Below are 23,425 nucleotides of genomic sequence, written 5' to 3' on the forward strand. Positions count from 1 at the left end.
AAAGCAAGTGATTTCACGTGTTGGTGACCAATTCATACATTCTTTATTTCATTCTCCCCTTGAGCATGAATTGACTATTCTTGGCAATCTGCCAGCCCAAGTTCTATGAACTGTGGATATACAATATTTGTACCTTTTAAAGCACAAATAAGTTTATGTCCAGTTCCTCATTATGATGTTTTCCCACATCACTATTTGATACTGCCTGGCATTCAAAAAGATTATCTTTATGTTTAGTGTTGAAAGCTATAGATACTCCTTCCTTTCTCGATCATCATTGCCTGAATATAGCATCTTGTTTTTGTTATTTATAAGAATTTCACAATTTATGTCTTCTTTGTTTCACTAACACCATATGTGGCACTTCTCTAATTCTTCTGCCAGTTCCACTTCTTTTATATTGATACTTTTTATGTTTATTGTGGGTATGGTATCTTGAATTCTGCTGATTTTGTGTTTGAGTTTATTCCTGTAGATGACTTCTTGCTGTTCATCCTGGTTCCATGACAAAAAGAGTGGGAGTGTTTAACCATGATGCTCCACCAGCATGAACAGTGATTCTATTATAGAAGGTGTGCTTGATGAGAAAGCATTGAAATTACTTCCCTGGTGCAAAGATTAACTATGTTAGCAAGGCTATTAGAATGCAGAACAGTAAAGTGAAATATTTGAGGTGACTGTTTTGGCTGGAATGAATGATTTGAAAGAAGACAAGTATAGTATAAGAGATAACATGAAAGAGTTACTGAAAGTGGCAAAAGAAAAGAGTGAGTCTGTTGCCATGATATGACAGAGTTGAATTGAGTTGGTGGGCCATGATAGCAATGAGTCAATGCATAAGTTATACAGGATGAATGATGTATGATTATGGATGTGTGGAGTGAGTTTGGTAGATGAAAGAGCATATACAAGATTATTAGATAGCTTGCATTTTAATGGATTTGGTGTTCAGAGTCTGGAAAAAGTGTTGTTGAATGAAGTGAGATTTTGAAGCAAAATGAGGGAAACTAGAGCTGTCAAGGGAGAAGCTGTTGAGCTAGTACACAGATAATATTGAGTGTGAGAATGTTCAAAAAATGCCTAAGTTTGTACCATTGGTAATAAGACAGTATGGAGTAATTAGTATAAAGTATAAGGACAGTAGTGGGCCTAGGGAGTATACACTTTATGTACATTAATGTCAAGAGCATTAATGTACGTAATGAATGATTTGAAATCTTTCAAATCATTCATTATGTACATTCAGAAGTCAGGGAGACATTGCCGACAGAAAATGATATAGTTAGGATAGAATGGTTAGATTATAGTATTTTCAGGTAGAACAGAGAGAAAAGAATGGAAGAGGGACATTGTTGATGATAGCTGATGAACTGCAACTGAAAAGAGTAGGAGTTTAACTGGAGGTAAGCAAAAATAGTCCATTTGATAATAATAAATTTAGTTTAATCCTTAATCCAAGTGAGAGCAAACAAAGTTTGCACCTGAAAATATCTTCAGGACTGAATATGGTGTTGTACTATCTTATCTGGGTAAGTAGTACAACACCAGGCAACTCGTAGCAAAGGTGGAGCAAGCTACCAACACTCCTATCCCAGTATCTCCCATAATGCAAAACACATCTCCTTGCGGATATGTATAACGTTATGCATTAAGGGATTGGCCACTACCCAGACTAGTTTCGACCTTTATTGAGGTCTCTTCAGTGGGAGCCAGGCCCAGAGTTGGAGATACCAGGCAGAAGCAGTAGCAAGGTCATCTTTACCTATAGGAATTGCCAAAAGACTGCTTCTGTCTAGTATCGCCAACTCTGGGCCTGGCTCTCACTGAAGAGACCACAATAAAGGTCGAAACTAGTCTGGGTAGTGGCCAATCCCTTAATGCATAACGTTATACATATCCGCAAGGAGATGTGTTTTGCATTATGGGAGATACTGGGATAGGGGTGTTGGTAGCTTGCTTCACCTTTGCTACGAGTTGCCTGGTGTTGTACTACTTACCCAGGTAAGATAGTACAATACCATATTCAGTCCTGAAGATATTTTCAGGTGCAAACTTTGTTTGCTCTCACTTGGATTAAGGATTAAACTAAATTTATTATAGCCAAACCAAGTGAAAAATAAACTTTCAACATAGTCCATTTGAGGCCATCTGGTATGAGATAGAGGCCAGCATGGCAAAATATACAATTGGTTGCTGCTGTATACCAGGGGATGTGAAGGATGATGCAGATATTATGCATTGGCAGATAAGTTAATGACTGGAGGGCAGGTAATTATTATGGGGGACTTCAAGCATGGGAACATTGGGAGGAGGAAAGGACAGGTAAGAAGGAAATGGAATTTATGCAGTTACTAAGAAAGAATTATCTGAGGCAGCATGTGATGTCATGTAATAGGAGTTTGAGAGTGCTAGACATAATAATTGCATCAGAGAATTTGTTTGTACCCAAAATGATTACATTGCCACCAGCTAGTGAGAATGATCATATTGTCTTGAGGAGATGGCTATATGTGTGGAATTTAAGTGGGGTTAAGGGGGGGGGGGGTACAAGTGGAATTACAAGGCTGTGAAGTATGACAAACTTAGGCGATTACTTGGAGTAATGCCATGTCATGAATAATTGCAAGAGCTGGATGTTGATATTTCACAGGAGGTTGTAAAGGTGGGTTTGAGGGAAGTAATAGCAGACTGTTTATCACTTACTATATGACCCTTCCCTCCTAGACTCCATTCAGTCACTTTCCCTTTCTCTAGGTACTTTCATGAGTATTGCTTACCTGAATTGGTTGCTACCATTCCTCCACTTTCTTCTAACATGTAAGAACTAGAGCAGCCACTGGCCAACACCCATACACTGTCTGACTCCAAACATAAAGAACAAGCTTCTCATTATACCTTCATTCCATCTATCTTATTTCTTTTGAACAATCTCCCCCATACTGTGAGTACAACCATCAACTTTTTAAGAAACATATCAATAGGCTAGTTCCTCTTCCTTAATCACTTACTTACACATGGCACTGTAGTGTTATAGGACAGGTGACCTTTCATATGTGAGGTCATAATTTAAAAAAAATGAACAGCATCATTAAGCAGGAGCTACAAAAAAAAAAGAAAACAGTTCAGAAGGGTGACCACTATGGTAAGAAAGGGAAAATCAGAGTATGAGAGGAAATCAGTAGTGTGGGCAAAGGTAATCCCAAAGAGTTCTTCTGGTATGTTGCAAGTAAAAGGAAGAATGAATATGGATGATTTATTTTAATAAATGCTGATGGCAAGGAGGTAACTGAAGCAGATGAAATAGCTGAATTACTAAGTGAACACTTTGCAAGAGTGTAATCATCCAGGTGGAGGCATTGTAGTAACAAGAAAGACAAGGGCTTATATAGATGAAATGGAGATGCTTCAGATATTAAAGATGCCCTTGATGTGAATACAGCTATGGGATTAGATGGTACACTAGCTTGAGTTTTACAAGAAAGTGCTAGGGAAATGGCACTGCCTTTGACCAATTGTCCTAGTCTCAGCTATGGGTTGGTCTCAAAGGGGTGGAAAGAGGGGAAAAATGGTTCCATTGCATAAAGGAGACTCCAAGACCAAGGTAGCAAATTACTGATCAATCAGCATCGTAGAAGTTGTAGTTAAGGTATTGGAGAGGTTGGTTAAGAGAAAAATACAGGAATGGGATACTATGTGGAGGCAACAGATTTTCGCGAAGGGTAGGTCATGCTTCAGTAACTTATTCGTTTTGTATAATGTGACAGCCGAGTTGGATAAGATAATAATAATAATTATTGGTAATTAGTTTACGGAAATTAACAACGCATAAAAAGTATATTAATTAAAGGTAACTTTAATGAATAACTTCTATATTTCGGCAACGTCACGTTGCCATCTTCGGGAACATAAAGATATGGTATGTGCACGCAGGCACTAACAAAAGCAAATGAGGAAGAAAGCAATAAACTACTATTGTTCCTAAAGTCCTAATGGTGCCCTCTGGCAGGCTAATTTGGTTGTCATGGCCGTTGGGCTGAAGTTCTCATAATGTAAGTCTCCCAAATTTGGGGTAGTTTCATGCATCCAAATTTGTTGAGGTTAGGAACGTTTTTTAGAGCTGCTGATGATTCCTTGAACAATCTTTCGTATTTATACTTGCTGTGGTGTATTATTTTTGTTTTCTTCCAACGAATTCTATGGTGGGTATCTAAGGCATGGTCTGCTAGCCCAGAGCGGCTGTATTGGTGAAACCGGATGTAGTCTTTGTGTTCTGAAATCCTGATATTTGCTGTTCTGCCTGTTTGGCCAAAGTAGTATAATTTGCAGCTGCAAGGGACCTGGTATACACCAGGTAGGTCTAGGGGAAGTGGTTGGTCTTTGGTAGAGCGGATAAGGGATGCCAACTTTTTATATGGTCTGTAACACGAAGTAAGGTCATATTTTTTGAGGATATTGGTTATTTTCTCAGAGGTGCCCTGGATGTAGGGGATGGTGATAGATTTGGTGTAATCTTTATTATGGAGGGGGGGGGCTGTGGTTTACTGGTTTTAGTATTTTTGGGATTTTTTTGGGGTTATAGCCATTGGCTAAGAAAGTGTTGAGGATGTGGTTTAGTTCAGTAGTTAGGGCCTTGTCATCTGAGCAGATTAATTTTGCCCTGTTATATAGTGTTTTTATAACCCCATATTGTTGTGAGGGGGGTGGTGGGATTGTTGGTGAATGTATCTGCCAGTATGGGTGGGTTTTCTGTAAACAGAGAAAGCCAAGGAACCATCAGGCTGGCGAGTGATTAAAGTGTCTAGGAAGGGGAGGGTGTTGTTTTCCTCTTTTTCTAAGGTGAACTGGACTCTGGGGTGTTGGTTGTTTAAGTGTGTTAGGAAGGAGTGGAGTGTGTCTGAGCCATGTGACCAAATAGCGAACACATCATCCACGTAACGAAGCCAAATAGTGGGTTTTTGTGGGGCGGAGTTTAAGGCTTTCTCTTCAAAGGTCTCCATAAAGAAATTGGCCAAGGGTGGGGAAAGTGGTGAACCCATGGCTGTCCCCTCTATCTGTTTGTAGAACTTTCCTTGCCAAATGAAATAGCCTGAGTTCATTGTGAACTGAAATAGGGCTGAGATATCGGGAGGAAACTTGGCTTGGATGAGCTCTAGGGTTTCTTTGAGTGGGACATTAGTGAATAGGGAGGAGACGTCAAAACTGACCATTATGTCGGTGTGTTGGAGTGAGAGGTTTTCTATACTGGCTTTAAAGTGGGCTGAGTTTTTTGAGCCAAACATTTAGCCAAAACGCTTGGCTAATTTATATGTGGGGGAATCAATGCCATCCACTATAGGACGTAATGGCACATTTTGTTTATGTATTTTTGGGAGTCCATATAATCGGAGGGGTCTAGAGTTATAAGGTTTTAGTTTGTTAGTGATTAAAGTTACCTTTAATTAATATACTTTTTATGCGTTGTTAATTTCCGTAAACTAATTACCAGTTATGTTTGACCAACGTATAAGCCTTGCTACTAGAATTATGATCATCCACGGAGATTCCATCGCACGAAAGGCCCGTCAATACGGCAAAATGAGGTTGAAGATGATTTAAATTATTATTATTATCTGAGACCTCCAGGGAGTCAAGGACTCATGCAAAAGAGAGGCTATAAATCACCCAAACCAGCTACCCTATCTTCCCTTAAATTCATTCAAACTAGATGCACTACCCCCTAGGGGAAAATTATTCCACTTACTCACTGCTCTCTTTGGGAGAAAAACTTAGCTCTTATCCCCTTTCTTGACTGTGAACAAACTTAATTTCCATGGATGCCCCTGTGTTCTCTTCCCACCTTCCATATAACTAAAAACTTCATTAGTTAATATCCTATAACACCTATTTAAAAGTTTATAGAATTCTATCATATCACCCCTCTTTCTCCTATTAACCAGAATCTGCAATCCACATTACTTGCAATCTGTCCTCTTAATCTAAATCCCATAATCTGGATATAATCATTGTAAAACTCTTCTTTGCACCTTTTCCACAGCGTCTTTATCCGACTGGAACCAAGGAGACACCAAATCTGTGCACAATAATTCAGGTTTGGTCTTATCAAAGCCTTCTAAAGAGGCAAAATATCTTCCTTATCCTTACATGTCAAGTTTCACTTCAAAATCACAATTATCTTTTGAGCTGTATTTGCAACTTTTGCTATGTGACCTTTGAACTTTAAATTCCTATACACCAATAAGCCAAGAACCCTTGCCTCTTCAGTTTCTTGTAACATAATTCAAACTGAAATTCAGGGAGCATATTGCAAAGGTGGTGAGGGTAACTCAGAGGATTGCTGCAATACTGAGAAGGATGCTGACCTGCAGAGATAAAAGAGTTATCATTCCATTGTATAAGACCCTGATCAGATCACCCTTAGACTCTTGTTCTCAAATTTGGCCCCCAAGATTTTAAGGGGATAAATTAACTGTGGAAAGGGATACAGAGACGGATAACAAAGATGGTTTCAGGACCGAACAATATGGATTATGAGGATCGACTGAGGGAATGTGGACTGCAGAGTTTGGTGGATAGAAGAAGGAGAGGTGATATGATCGAGACTTTTAAACTGTTGAGAGGCAGTTACAGGGTAGACATTGGAGAGTTCTTTCACTTGGTGGAACGGCGGGAAGGAGTGATGACAAGGGGCCATCCCTGGAAGTTACGAAAGGAGGATGTGCGCAAGAGGGTGAGGAGTGGTTTCTTTGTGTGGAGGATGGTTGAACCTTGGAATGCATTTCCTAAGAGAGTTGGAGTGGGAACAGTCAATGTGTTCAAGGAGTGGTATGATAAACTTTGTGTTTCCTAAAAACGACCTCCCACGATGAGTCTTTTGATTCCATGTAGGCCTGGATAATAATAATAATAATAATAATAATAATAATAATAATAACCCCACTAACATAATATGCTGCTGGAACTCTAATCATGCCAAAGTACATAACTTTATATTTATTAACATTAAACTGACAGCATTTTTTTTTTGCCCAAATTTCCAGCCTATTCAAATCACTTTGAATGGCAGGGCAATTAGGGATGCTATATCAGTAGCATCCCTGATTGCCCTGCTTATCTTTGTATCATCAGCAAACAATTGCACATCTGATGTTAGACCATGCCTGATGTCATTAATGTACAGATTGAACAATAATGGCCCAAGGACTGAACCTTGAGGTATACCACTGGTCACCTTAAATCTGGCAGATTCACATCCACTGCACCAATTTTTGATATCTGTCTGTTAACCATCCCCTGATCCAAGTCAAGAGTTTATATTGCAGTCCAATATTCTCCAGTTTATGTAACAGCCTTTTGTGTTGTATCCTTCATTCAAATGCATTAGAAAAATCCAACATTATCATAGTGTATCCATTTCCTTTATCCTACTCGGCTATAACATTGTTATAAAATATGAGCAAATTGCTAAAACATGACCTTTCTTTAGTAAACCCATGCTGTTCCTTGCAGTGTATAGCTTGTTTGTCTATCCATTTCTGTATGTGAGTTCTTACCAACTTCTCTGAAATCTTCACTACCACACCAAAGATACTGATAGGTCGGTAGTTAGACACATCAGTTTTTTCAACACACTTGTGCAATGGGGCTCTCATACATTCCCTATTCCTGTGGTATCATTCCTGAGCTGAGATTGAAGTTTTACAAACATGTGACAGGCCTAGCCAATTAAGCTGAACATTCCTTTAGCAAGAGGGCTGATATTCCATCTATCCCTATAAACAAATTCTAATCCAGGTTATGTAACAGCACTTCAACTTCATGAACCTCTAACTCTTCAACCAATATAGCAGTAGCACTGTGCACCATGTTACATATGCCTGGTTGATATATCTTAGAAAAGTAAGCATTCTATAACTGAACAATCTCATTAGCTTCCAACACTCACGTACCATCTGCATTCAATAGTTATTCTTCCTCATTCATTCTTTCTTTTGCTTGTGACATAAATGATAAAATTCTTTTGGAACTGCCTTTAGCTTGCATTACCAGTTTCTTTTCATACTCTGATTTAGCTTTCCTCATAATTGTTACTTTTCTGACCTGAGCTTTATATATTTCATAACTCCTCTCACTCTTATTCTCACGATATTCTTTCCATGTTATCTTCTTCTTGTGGATCTCTTGCTTAATAAGGTTGCATATCCATTTCACTCCAACCTATTTATTCTTCGAACACTATTGGGATACATTCAGATACCACCTCATTTAAGCACTTTTTCAAAGATTTCCATGCATTGCTGACATTTTTTCCATTCAGTAACTGATACCATGGGACCAAAGATAGTATTCTCCTAAGTTGATCATAATTTATAGCTTTGTAGTTCAGCATGTAACCTGTTTTTATCAGAACATCAATACAATTAGATACTTCCCTAGAAAGTATAGCATGATCACTGTCACCAATTGGTGGTAAAATAGCCATATTTTTGACAGAGACCTCTTCTGATATTATGAGCAAATCTAACACTCTTTGAACTCGAGTTCCTTCTTTCACATGATGCTTGAGAAAGAATGAAAAAATAAAGATAAAAAATAAAAACAAATAAAGAATGAAAAAAGAAAGAATAAAATAGAGTAGCAGTATGAGCAAAAGAAAACAGATGTCATTTAATCTATCAAAGTGTAAGGTTATGCATTTTGGGATGAAAAGATCACCAGCTGTGTACCATATTGATGAAACTGTATTCCTGGAAATTGACGATACCAGGGATTTTGGATTGTTAGTGGATAGGGAGTTGATCTCTAAATTTAGAAAGTTTAGAAAGCATATTGCAAAAGTGGCAAAAACAGCTAATCAGATTAATTGGTTACTGAAGAATGCCCTAATGAACCCTATACCTTTTTATAGGGTCTTGGCAAGACCCCATTTTGTCTAATTACTGTGCAGATTTGGACACCTGGGTTTCTTGGGAATGAGGAGGAAGTGGAGAATATCCAGATGCAAGTGACCAAGTAGGTAGAAGGTCTATGGAATGCACCTAATATGATAGGTTGAAGATCTGTGGGTAACATGCATAGGTCAATAGGTGGAAAAATTGGTTATATGATTGAGACATGAGGGTGGGCTGAAAAGTTGTGATAATTACCATGAAGGAATTGAGGTAGAACCATGTAACTTATACATTATTCTACATATTCCTCATGAAGAGTTATAAACTTGTTACAATGCTGCTATATCATTTGCAATCCTCTGAGAAAAAAGTTGCTTTAATATAATTTTTGTTCTAAGTGTTTATCAGAACCTTTCAGTTCCCCTCCGCCATACAAATTATTGAAAGGTTTTATAGAATTAATACAGAGGAAAGTTTTCAGAGCAGGTCTGGTAGGAGAACTAAGGTCCAACCTTGGTAATTGAACAAAAGTGTGGTTAGCAAGGGTATGAAGACTAGAATTTTTGCTTAGAGAGTGGTTTATTTATTATTTATTGTATGGCAATCTACATACAGTTATAAAAGTGCATGTACATATATCGGTACAAATATGTAAAAAGGTAAATAAAAAAATGTAAATGACAAACAATTAAAGTAAAACATAGGCAGTAGCACTTTTGACGGACAAAGCACTTATAAGTTAAGATCAAGTTCTCTGATCTAGTCTATAATAGGCGGTGTCGCTTCTAAAAAGTAATTTCTTTGACCCGTATATGCACAAAGATTGCACTCAGTGGAAATATGATAGATTGATTGGTTCGGGTATCCACAATCACACTCCGGTGAGGGAATTTTCTTCCACTTGTACAGAAAGTTGCACATCTTCCATGGCTGGTACGAATCCTGTTCAGTGTTATCCATGTCTTTTGGCTCAATTCCATACCCAGGATGTTGAGGCAGCACATATCAAACCAAATTTCAAGTAGGGCATTAGTATTTATGCTCCACATTCATTTCCATTGATCTTTGGAATTATAGTTAGTCATTCTCAGATATTTAGCTTCACGAAGAGAGGACTTTCTTGCTTTCAATCTACCAAACTGTAGTTCTGATATGTCATTATGTATAGGCAGTTCAGTATTTCTGAGTATTTTGTCATATTCTAGTAATAGAGCATCACATCTTTGTAGATTTGGTGGTATTATGTTACTCAGCTTTGGAAGCCAACAAACAGGAGGTGATTTTATGGTTCCAGATATAAGTCGCATTGTGGTGTTAAGCTGGCAGTCAATTAGTTTAGTATGGCAGCCATTGAGCCAGACTGGAGCACAGTACTCTACCACCAAAAAAACCAGACCAAGTTCAGATGTTCATAATGCGTTTGCTGCTGCATCCCAGAAGGTGCCACATTTCTGAATGATGTTATTGTTGTGTCGTACTCTCTCTCTAATATACGTACTTTTTAGTCTATCATACAAATACTAGTAAGACTCTTTCTCAGGTATCACGTGGTACCTCTGGATAACAAAGGAATTGCCTCAGAGTCGCGCCAATACCGGTGTATCAGAGTTTCTGAGGTCAACCTCTCTTAAAGCTCTAAGAAATTTATTTTTTGCTGCGCCACTTAGGGATTTTAGATTAAACAAACTATATCAATCAAGAGGCAATCTCTAGAATGTACTTAAGTGATACCTTAATCTTGCAGACATGGCTAAAATCTCTACTTTCTAATTTCCCGCTTAGGTTCATATTAAGTTTTTGTAAGAGGTGCATCAGATTCCAAATTACAGACAATCTCAATTGGATTCAAAAGCAAGGTTTATTGAATACTATAAATATATATATACAGTATGTTATTATAATTCTCACTCAAAAAGGTTCCTGACAATTAGGTTAACATAAAATACCCTAACAACATACAAATACTCAAACTGATTATTTTATATTAACAATATCAATCCTATCAACAAGATAAGTACTCTAGCTGGGTACGATATTCATAGCAATAATTACTTTAAATCAGTTACAGTCAGACCACTCAAGATAGCATTAATGTCATTTACAATTCGTTATTAATATCAATCTTCACTCTGAATTATATCTTGACATTCTTTATGCACATATTATAAATCAATTCCGCAAGGAAGCAGTAAATTTATGGTATTCATCTTTAGATCACTACAGTTCAGTTCTTTATAATACTATTAATGTTCTTTCCTCTGAATCACAACTCAACACATAATCTTTTCAACCATAGCTAACAAAATGAGTAAATTCTACTTATCTATCTTGGAGGTTCATCACACTATTTGGTCCACAGGAAATTGTCTCTCCTTCATCGAATTTTCCATAGATTCCCCCTGTTGGCTTTAAGCACGCACGTGGCTCTCTGTGCTATTGGTGAACTTTCATGATCTCTGCATGACGAGAGCGTAACCCTTCCTTCTGGGGATGGCTGGGCCTATTTTCGCTCCACAGGACTACGGACTTCGAATTTCCACCAATGCCTCAACCAAAACCTCTGGAGTGGAGGTGCTGCCACCCCTCTCCAGCTCATGACACCGAGAGACCAACACCTGGGGATCCGGAACAAAAAGCCTTGTTAGGGGGTTTCTTTGACCCTTCATCTCAGCGATTCTTGCATTCCATGATGTCCAACTAGCACTTGGAACTTTTTGTCATGTGGGTCAATGTCACAGCGACCACCTTTCTCCGCTACCCTTCTCGTGTGCCGTCGGTATGCGATCGCCCAGAGCAAACCGCTCCCCTCGCATTACTGCTTCGTGACCTTTGGATTTACATCCCCTTCAGAACTTTGTGCAAGTCATTCTACAACTCTTAATACTTATGGCTCTAACAAATTTACACATCCACTGTTATATACACAAATAAGTGAGTGATCTTTTCTTGAAATACTTGATAACTACCCTTTTTCTTAAGTTTGAAACATTTAACACATTTACAAAGTTGTATTATAACACTTAGAGACAAATACATGTATTTATTTTCCTTTTCATTGGATTAAGTTTGTTAAGCCGTGATAAGATTGGAATTTCTAAATTCTCAATCTATCACAATTTAACATTATTCTAGTTCTTATTTTTCCAGCTGTGTTTACTTATATGATAGAGTATGATCAAGTGTAAATCCTAGATACTTAGGGTATTTATTATGGCGTGGAACTGAATTTCCAAATAGGATGTTCAACTTGTCTTGCCCCAATTTGTTATTGAGATGGAAAGTTGACACTTCAGTTTTACTTTGGCTTGGTTGTAGTTTCTATTTCTGGAATATGCATGGAGGCAAAGTCGTTTGAGGGTTTCCTCTGCCCATCTTAGTTCTGTTTCTGGTGGCTAGCACTATGTCATCCACATAGCAGAATTTTCTAGATACTGTATCTAGCATATAAGCTAAATAAGAGAGGGGCAATACTGAGCCTTGTGGTAAGCTGCTGTTAAGTTTCTTCTGGCTAATATTTTCTCCACATATTATTAATGAGTTATATTGTTTTTCGACATGGTAGAGAGTGGTGAATGAGTTGCCAGAGTCTGTTGTGGATGCGAAAACTGTGAATGAGTTCAAAGCAGAGTAGGATAGATACTGCATGAATGTTGGATAGTCCTTGGCATAATGTTCAGCACCTCCCTCAATGAGTCTATGGACTCAGTGGAGTCTTTAGACTCACTGAGGGAAGCATAATGATAATAATATTTAACAGCAGCTGTAGTGTGTGTGTGAATGTAATCTGAAGATCAAAAGGGTGAATAAAGTGTCAAATGGATGAAAAAAAGGGATTAAGCATGAAGAAGAAGAAAACACTTGGAGACAGCATAAGATGAATAACAATACTAATCAGTTTCATGAAGACCATGGAGGTGACTCATTTGGTGACAGGAAGATGACTCATTTGGTAAGGACAGTGTAGTATAAGCACAAATGAGCAAATCTAGAGAAAAATTCTAGAGTTTTTTTTTTTTTTTCAGTATGTTCCAAGTAGAAGAAAGAATGATTATTGCAATATGATGTTAATGGATGAAAATGATAGTTTGGTAATTGCTGCAAAGGATGCAGTCAAGATATTCAGTGCATTTCATTTCATTGGGGTGTTTCATCTTCTTCAGTGTGAAATCATGAGAAAGTTAAGTGTAGAAAGAGTGGGAGAAGATGGCTTACTGATAAGTGTGCTAAGAGGTATATGAAGTGTTAAGTAAGCCTGATATAAATAAGGCAATAGGATTTGATGATACACTTGTACATATTTTAAGGGAATGTTCCAGGGAGTTAGCATCAGCCTTGGCACATCTGTTAAGAGTCATGGAAGGAAGGCAAAATTGTTCTGATTCACAGTGGTGAAAAGGCTGAGACTACAAATTATAGGCTATTATGTATGTCTGGGGGTTTGGTTAAAGTGGTCAGAGCTAGGATACAGAAGTGAGTAGATAACAGCAGTATTCTCTTTGATTGTCAGCATGAATTTGTTGAAGAGAGGTCATGTTTTACCAATTTACCAGAGAGATGCATATACTGTGGTATATTTAGATTTTGCTAAGGCTTTTGAGGTGACTGGCTGTCAGACAGGTATCAATAGGATATGTATGGGGGTGCAGTATCATGAAAGAGGAAAGTCACTATGGTGTATTGCAGTGGGGGGGGGTCTGTTTTGGTGCTATTATTGTTTTACTTATACATTAATGATAATTAAATACATTGTATATGTAATTGTTTTCTTAGGATGCAAAATTGGCTAGAATGGTGAGGTGTTAAGCACATGTTGTGGCCTTAGAGGAGGATCTGAATAGATTGTATGAGTGGGCTTGATGAGTGGAATGATCAGTTCAGAGTGTAAGGTTCTGAAATTTGGTTGGCAACAAAAGAATGGCAAGTATACACTTGGTGGGGAAATTTTGAAGGAGGTTGAGGAGATGAGAGATCCTTGAGTGGTAGACAAGAACTTGAAGTTAATGGCTCACATTACATAAGTTATGAGTTATCACATCAGATTATGGCAATGATGCAGAGGACCTTAACATGAAGAAATAAGAGGTTATGGTCCCATTGTATAAGTCCTTAATCAAGCCTCGCATGAATTACTGTACACAGATTTGGTCACCTAGTTTTCATTGTGATGAGGATATATTAGAAATGGTCCAGAGAAGATTGATTAAGAGGGTGACGATGGTGACTGGTCTTTGGAATGCAGGAATATCAAGACAAATTAAGAGAATCCATTTTTAAAGTGAAAAAGGAGGAGAAGGAAGAGGAGAGTATGATTTAGACATATAAGTTGGATATTAGATTAGTGCATTGGATTGGAGACCGGCAATCTGATAGGTATCAACAAGTTGTGTATGGGGGTGCAATATCCAGGAAAGTCACTAGTGGAGTGCCTGACGGGTCTGTTTTAGGGCCATTACTATTTAACTTGTATATTAATGATATTGGCAAAGATTTGGATGGAGATATTCAGTTGTTTGCAGATGATGCAAAGTTGGGACGAACCATAAAGAGTAGTGAAGATGTTGTGGCCTTGCAAGAAGACTTGAATAAATTGAGTGATTGGGTAAGCAAATGGGGATGTGAGTTCAATGTTGTAAAATGTAAGATTTTAAAATTTGGAAAACAAAGATGGGATGCAGAATTTATGCTTAGTGAGAATATATTGTTGGAGGTAGAGGAAATAAGAGATCTGGGGGTGATAGTGGATAAGGATCTAAAATTTAGGGGACACATTGCCAAAATTGTGAAGACAACACAAAGACTTCTGGGAATGATGCGGAGGACACTGACGTGTAGAAGTAGGGAGATTCTTGTTCCATTGTATAAGGCTTTGATTATGCCACACATGGACTATTGTGCCCAAATTTGGTCACCGGGTTTTCAGAAGGATGAAGAGATGTTGGAAAGGGTCCAAAGGCGACTGACTAAGGTAGTTTCTGACCTCTGGAATGTTGAGTATGAGGAAAGATTGAGAAGATGTAATTTGCAGAGTCTGGTGGAGAGAAGGAAGAGGGGAGATATGATAGAGACCTACAAGTTGGTAAGGGGTTGTTATAAGATCTATTCTCTGGAGAAGTTCTACAGAGAATAGTGGGAGATCAGGGGAGAACCAGAGGTCATCCCTGGAAACTGTATAAAGAGGGTGTGAGTAGGGGAGTGAGAGGCAGGTTTTTTTCGTGCAGAGTTGTGAATGATTGGAATGCCTTGCCTGAAAGTGTGGTGTCTGCAAGGAGTTTGAGTGTGTTTAAGACATGGTATGATGAGATGTGTGTGATAAAAGGACCTCCCAGATGAGTCTTTGACTCCATGAGGTCTTGGGTAATAATAATAATAATAATAATAATAATAATAAGTTGTAAGGGATTGTTGCCAGGTTAATGTGCATGAAATTTTTTACAGAATGGGAGGGGAAGGGGGATAGAATACGAAGTCATTCCTGGGAGTGAGGAGCAGGGTCTCTGCATGGAGAGTGGCTGGTGAGTAGAATGCATTGCTTGACAATATAATGAATACAGAACATGTTGAATGAGTTTAAAGCACAGTTTTGTGACATTTGTGTGCGAGCCAGTGTTGTACTCCCACAGCGATCTGACTCCATGGAGGTCTGGTGTTAATAATAATAAGTTCAAAAAATATTCTTTACTTTGGCTGGTTAAGTAAATATAGTAATAAATTAATATGTGGAGTTTAATATTAATTTTATAATAATGTCAGATTAAAAAATAATAATTTTTGCTGTTAATTTAATAGTTAACAGAGGCTACATGTTTTTATGACCTAGAATAAATAAATGGAGTCATTGTTGCATAGCTTGCTAGTTTTCTGCTGGTTCATGGAATATAAACTTTTGATGGAGGTTGTTTTATAATTTTTAAGAATCAACATTAAATATTGTTAGCTATGATTCAACTTACAATGCACATTTCCGACTGTCCACTTCCCAGCTGCTGTACAGTATGCTGTTTTATTACCTTGAATCACATAATTTGGTGACTGACATATCAGCTGCACTTCCATTCCTATCAAAACATATTAATAATCTGTCATAATATAATTTTTATATTAAGTATAACATGAATTCAGACAAAAATGAAAGCAAATGATAAAATTTCCTCTTAACTATAATATTTTATTGAACTAAATGTGGAACAAAAATTAAGAAAATAAAAACAAACTACTTTTTATATTTAAAATTCCTGAAATCTAAGCTTAGCATCTGCTAAGCTCAGCTGTCACATATCAGCAATAAAAATAAACATAAAAGGAGATGATTTTGGTTCTTGTACATTGTAGAGACTTTGGTTAATGAGTTAACCACTCAAATGGCTGTCACAGATCAAATACAATGGTGTCCAAAAGCCAAGGATGAACTACATTTTTACCTGTAGATGAAAACATTTTCATGACTACAGCCAAATGTGAACATAAATTTATTTCCAGCATACTAATAAATTATATTACATGAAAAATGTGTATAAATTTCATACAAATTAAATTGCAATACGTTTTGGCAAAAGTTACAATTTCCTAAGGATGTACTTAAGGAATTAATTACATTTCAGTATGGAATATGTCTACTCTGAACTGCAATAGCTCTCACAACATCATACCATACTTAGCATCAAGTGATTCAGGAGTTCTTGAGACAAACTGGCTCACTCCTCCTTCAGAGAAAGTAAGGCCTCATATGTTTTCTGGAGGGGAATTTCGAGCAGCAATGCATCTTCCCATTGCATCCCAAATGTGTTCCATGTGGTTGAAATCTGGGGAGCATGCTTGCCACTCAATTCAACTTGACTCCAGATACTTCTGGAGACCAGAGTCCTTGGTCTCCAGAAGTATCTCCATTGCTCATGCATGATACGGTGTGGCACTTTCATCCATAAAAATGAATTCTTTTGCCTACAGCACCAGGAAACAATCAAGCACGATGTTGAAGAAATTTGTTGCAATATCGTTCACCAGTCATAGTTCCTTTTTCCAGCACTTCTAGCTCTGTGCATCCATAAAGAATAATGCCTCTCCACACTATGATCTCAGCACAGCCATATCTATCCCTTTCAAGAACATTCTCCTGATGATAAGCAGTACCATTTGCATGCCAGATCAAGTGTCATCCAGAATTGGAGAGAAGACTAAAAAACTCTCATCTGTAAAGAGTACATTAGCCTATTGGTATCGTGCCCAATTTTTATGGATACATACCAGTGAAAACATGCTCTACTATGAGTTATGGAGAGTACAGGCCTTTGGATGTATAGGCTTACTTGTTGCCACATTTTGTCAAGATATCTGCATACTGTGTTTGAATGGAGCTGATTTGCAAGCTGATCTGCTGGTGTGTTGATTACATTTTTTTGTTGTTATAACCAAAAATCTGTCTTCATACTCTTAGCAAGCATGTGGAATACATTCCATTGGTCTGAAACACTATGTGAGATTCTAAACTCTCTCTGGCAATATCAGTAATTCTGCAGCCTTCTTCAAGCTTTCCAATAATTCTTCCCTGTGTGAAATCATCTAGGTGATGTCTTTGAGATATTACAAGATATTCAAGTTTGCAACTTTATTCCTTCACGAAAAAAGCTTCCTTCAAACACAATTTGATTAGTGCAGTCTTTTCCCTTTTATCTTGTTGAGTGCTACCACATGATCCCTTTACACATGATCTGAAAATTTAAATGTGTACCTGCTTTCTACTCAAAATCATCAGTTATACAAATTGCCACAAGCTGATTTATCTGAATTTGTGGTTGTAATCTTCAGAAATAGTGTTCATCCTTAGGTTTTGGACACCAGTGTATGTATACATATGATCTATATCAATCATCTTACAATTTTTCCACAGATAAACGCATCAGTAGCGTCCTTTTTTTATCATGCAGTTACAGTGATCTCTCATCTGCGCAGTTAGCCTAATGGCTATGCGCTTCGCAACCATATGCCTGAGGAAGGAGTGTCCTAGGTTCGATTCCCATCGACTACGTGAGAAGCTTAAAGATCTTTCTCAGCCATAGCCAAGTTAGCTGGTCTTGGGAATGGACAGCAGGGTTTTACACCCCAGTTTATCTGGGATTTTTCATCTCCTGCAAGCAGGCAAAACTGGCCCCGTGAACACACAGGCTACAGTCCTATGACTGTAGCCTGTATGTTCACGTACTTAATAGTACTTAATCCCTCATTAGGAGGGCTCAACCAGTCCTAAGGATAGGTCAAGGAATGGGGTAAACCCAACATGAATAAATAAATAAAAGTGATCTCTCAATCATCTGACATTCAAATAAAATAACCTTCAGTTACTTTCCCTTGAACAGATTAGTGTGTCAAATGACTTTTGGTACAGCACCACATAATTGTACCTTCATTTATGAAACCCTTCAATTAAGTGACCAGCAAACTGCTATGTGTTGTTGTTGTTGTTGGATAATTGGGGGATTACTGTACCTTATTCAGTATTTAGTCCCTTAAATCACAGAATTCATTAATGGATATACGATGCTTGAAGGTATGACACCAATGCATAAACATGTGATAGTGGAATAAAGAATATTGACAAAAGTCAGGAGAATGTTAGTGTTGTGGTATTGTTGAAAGTGTAGTGGTAGAAGGTCAGGCCATTATGAAAGAAATAGGATATTTCTTTCATAATGGATATACGATGCTTGAAGGTATGACACCAATGCATAAACATGTGATAGTGGAATAAAGAATATTGACAAAAGTCAGGAGAATGTTAGTGTTGTGGTATTGTTGAAAGTGTAGTGGTAGAAGGTCAGGCCATTATGAAAGAAATAGCACACTTATATATTCTTCATAGGACAAAGTCTGAGACTGAACGATTGTAGAAATCATTAGGCGACTGATATATATATATATATACATGAGAAGAGAAAAAAACAAGAAGTGTGAAGTAAGAAATAGCAATGTATGGCTAAAGAAAGAAACATTTTATGAGAAGAGCAGTACTTAATGACAGCATGACTAAATCTGGTTTCTCTGGTGTTGAAATGAGTAATATCAGTTGATATTTTCAGGATGCAGTAAAGTAAGGTGAAGGAATTGACTTTGTAAACCTATAATACATTTTTTACTGTGGGTCGGTTAAGGATTTTTTCCATTTTTATCAGTAATTTTTTGTATTTTTCATTTATTTTTCTACATAGTCCAGAAACCTTGCTCTACAGACAAAATAGACTGTAATGACTATCTCTAAGTTTTTGGATGTATATAGCTATAAACTGTTCATAATTTTTATTTATTATTATTCATTTTTATTTTTTGTTATTTTTATTATTATTATTATTGTTTTTATTTTTAATTACAAAACTATACCTGACTTAGTTCCTTGGAATAGTGCTGTCTCATTCTTGTGTTAATATTTGAATGTTGTAACCAATTCTTTTGCTCTTTCTCTGAATGATGCTTATGTTATAGTGAGCAAAAATATACAGTAGTTGTAAATAAATTTCAATTTAATTCACATGTGTTTAACTATTTTTTAAATATCTCATTAGGTTTACACTTCATGTCCATGTGTCTTGTCCAAGAAATAATAGAAAGCAGTATATGTTCCTTAAGGGTTTTGTTATTGATCATAGTAGATATGTTGGGCAGATGTTAGTTAAGTTTTGTTTCATCGACCTTGAAAAAGCATTTGAGATGGTGAAATGGGAAAATCTGATGGAAATATTACGCAAAATAGGTTTAGATTGGAGAGACTGAAGGTTAATAGCTGAATTATATATGAACCAGATGGCCATAATAAAGACAAAAGTAGGAAAAACTAAAAAATGTGTGATTGGCAGAGATGTAAGACAGGGATGCTGCCTGTCACTGACGCTCTTCAATATATTTGCAGAAGAAATGATAAAAGAAGCATTTTATGAAGAGGAAAGAGGAATCACTATTGGAGGAAGAACAATACAAAATATTAGATTTGCAGATGATCAAGGAATATTAGCTAATACCGAAGATGAACTACAGCACCTAATGCAAAAATTTGAAAATATATGCAAGAAATATGGCATGAAAATTAACACAAAGAAAACAAAAGCGATCAGTCTCCAGGAAACCAGGAAGTATCAAGGTGATGATGAATGGAGAAAGTGTAGAGCAAGTGAGACAATACAAATACCTTGGTAGTATAATATAAGAAAATGGAAAATGTGACATGGAAATAAAAGAAAGAATTAACAAAGGAAAATATGCCTTTTATAGCAAGAAAAATTTGTTTATTAATAAAATGAATAAAAATCTAAGAAAAGGCTTATTAAATGCTATATTTGGAGTATGACCTTATATGGGTCAGAAACTTGGACACTTAGGAAGAAAGAAGCTAAAATATTGGAGGCATTTGAAATGTGGTTATGGAGAAGAATGGAGAAAATAAAGTGGACTGAAAAAATCACCAATGAAGAAGTATTACAAAGAGTTGAAGAAGAAAGGAATTTACTAAAGACCATAAGAAGAAGAAAGCATAACTGGATAGGACATGTATTAAGAGGAGACAGCCTACTGAAAATGATAGAAGGGAAAATTGAAGGAAAGCAACCAAGAGGAAGAAGACGACTAATGATGCTTGATGATATAATGGGAACAAGAAGATATCAGGAAATGAAGGAGGAAGCAAGAGAGAGAGGAAATTGGAGGAAGAGAATCTGCTGAGTTATACCATTGGACCTGTCAAGAGACAGAACACTAATGATGATGATATAAAAACTTAGGTATAGGTAGGTTACTCCTTATTCCTGGAGGTATCCTATGACTGTAGCCTGTGTGTTTACCTATTCCGTAGGATTTCGGTTCCAAATGCCTACACGGTAAAAAGTGTAGGTCTACGTGTGAGCGTAAATTAGGATATAAAAACTTAATGCATATATTTATATGAGCAAACTATTGTTTTACATAACTCTGAATATAATATAGAAAAAAAAACATAATTTATTGTTTACTATAATATTCCATACCTGCAGATGGATTAACTGGATTAAATGGAGCAACTGTTGTAACATTAGTCACAACAGTTGCTTCTTCTGGTAACATATCAACAAGCTCATCAATAGGACATTCAGCAACTACAAAATTAAAACATAAATTATTATTAATAATAACATCAAATCTCCATGGAGTCAAAAGACTCATTACAAAAAGTCTCCACAATTACACTCATTCACTCTCAGGTTATTCAATCCACTCACTGATCACTTTCTCAGGTATGAAAAAAAAAAAAAAAAAAAAAAAATTGCTTTGTCCCTGCTCATAAGTGCTTTGTTGTGAATGTATTTTGAATACTATGTACTCTGAAAGCAAATCTTCCAGATGAGATGTTACCACATCTCTTAAGAGAATGTGCAAAGAACTGACAGTTCCACTGACTTGCAATGGATAATGGTAGAGTGGTATGGAGACATCAACTTATAGACCAATTTGTATTTCTTCTGTGATTGTCAAGATTTTAGATAAATTAAGAAATTGTAAATAGATTAAGCAGATTAGGGTATCGTTATCTGTGTGGGTCAGCACGGACTTGTTAAGTGGGAGCTCTTGTTTCAACAATATGCTTGTCTCTTATAATAAAATGAGAGCAGTTGAACAGGGAAAGGCATATACTGCCTTCTTTTTATTTATTTTTTACAAAGGCATTTGTCACAAAGAATGCCACATACTAAGTTGATATTTAAGTTGCAACACATGTGGTTAGATATCAGGTTAGTGAACTGAAATAGAACTGTATTGGGGAGCAGTATCAAGGAAAAGCAAGTGACAAGTGAGGTTTTGCATGATTATTCACTCTGGGGCCTTTGATGTTAAATCTTTATATCAATGATATCGTCATTGTATTGTGGAAGTGTATTGTAAATTGTGTCACTGAATATTTAGGCAAATATTCAGTTGTTTGCAGACAATGCAAAGTTTAGAAGAGATATTAGTAATAGTGCTCTTCAAGTGATGACTTTTCAGGAGGACTTGAATTATTATTATTTTACAGCATTTCCATGGAGTCCGGAGACTCATTATGGCAAACCCAAATTAACCATTATACACACAAATCCTATTATACCTCTCCTTGAATGCATTCATTGTCTGGGAACTCACAACCCAACCAATTCTGGCAATTCATTCCACTCACTCACCACTCTGCATACAAAAAATCAGATCCTCACAACCCTGCTAACCACACTCTTATACAACTTCCCTTTAGGGGAAGTTGCGTAAGATATGGCCCCTAGTTCTCTGACTATTGCTCATATATTGAAAATTTTTATTTGCATCAATTTTATAAAATCCCTTTAATATCTTAAAAGTTTCTATCATGTCCACTCTTTTCTGCCTATCAACTAAACTTTGTAACCCACAAAACTTCAATGTGACCAAGACAGCAACAGATCTATGATTCCACAGATCTGTTACCATAGTCACTCATCTCTGAATCCTCTCTACCACCTCCTGGTTCCTAAGAAATTCAGGTGATTAAATCTGTGCACAGTAGTCAAGATGTGGCCGAATCATAGTCTTATAAAGAGGGATAATAACTTTCTTATTTTTATTTGTTACCATGTTTTTCAATATTCAATTAATCTTTTGAGCTATATTACTAACTTTTGCAATATGTCCTCTGAAGTTCACTCTTTGTCCACCATTATCTCCAAGTCCCTAGCCTCATCAATTTCCTGCAATCCAATACCAACAATATGACACACCATATGCAACCTTTTCAACCCAAACCACATAAACTTACATTTTGCAACATTAAATTGACAATAATTATCCTTTTCCCACAATGCTAATTTATTCAAATCATCCTTCATGATATCTACATCACCTTTATCATCTATTGCTCTCTTCAGTTTTGCATCATCAGCAAACAAATGAATATCCCCCTCTTAAAACTTTCCCTATGTCATTGATATACAAATTAAATTGTAGTGGGCCTAGTACTGAACCCTGAAGTATGCCACTAGTCACCATCATTCTCCTAGATTCTACTCCATCATATACTACTCTCTGGTGTCTGTCTGTCATCCATCCCCAATCCATGCTACAGCCTCATATCCATTCCCATTTGCTCCAGCTTTTGTAATAATTTTCCATATGGTATTCTGTCAAATGCCTTGGCAAAGTCGAGCAGTATCATGGTGTGGCTATTACCTTTATCCAATTCTGTTGTCATTTTATTCTAAAATGTGAATAAGTTACTAAGACAGGACCTACCCCTTACAAAGTCATGCTGCCCGCTATATGGTATTGCATCCCTATCCGCATACTGTTGTGTTTTACCTTTTGCCAACTTTTCCAATACTTTAACAATCACTCCTGATATATTAATTGATCAGCAGTTTGCTACCTCTGTCTTGGTGCCACTTTTATGCAATGGTACTATCTTACCCTTCTTCCATTCCCTTGGAGTCCTGCCAGAACTGAGACTCAGACTGAACAACCTCATCAGAGGCAATGTCAATTCTCCTGCACATTCACATAGTACACAGGCAGATATGCCATTC

At 36.9% G+C, this 23,425-nt stretch overlaps 1 protein-coding gene across 2 annotated transcripts in view; it reads right to left on the bottom strand.

Annotated features, from left to right (window-relative positions):
* The window catches only part of LOC150098729 (complement factor H-like), a 601,741-nt gene that overhangs the window by 34,105 nt on the left and 544,211 nt on the right, over positions 1 to 23,425 (bottom strand). For both annotated transcript variants that reach the window (XM_090405340.1, XM_090405339.1), the window contains exons 18-19: positions 20,891 to 20,998; positions 15,839 to 15,943 (exon numbers count right to left, since the gene is read on the bottom strand). In XM_090405340.1, the coding sequence (XP_090261466.1) occupies positions 15,839 to 15,943; positions 20,891 to 20,998 (213 nt within the window). The remainder of the gene's footprint in view (positions 1 to 15,838; positions 15,944 to 20,890; positions 20,999 to 23,425) is intronic.

The sequence above is a fragment of the Typopeltis vanoorti genome, chromosome 15, assembly GCF_054136105.1.
Source record: "Typopeltis vanoorti isolate ZY-2024b chromosome 15, IOZ_Tvanoo_1.0, whole genome shotgun sequence".
Lineage (NCBI taxonomy): Eukaryota > Metazoa > Arthropoda > Arachnida > Uropygi > Thelyphonidae > Typopeltis > Typopeltis vanoorti.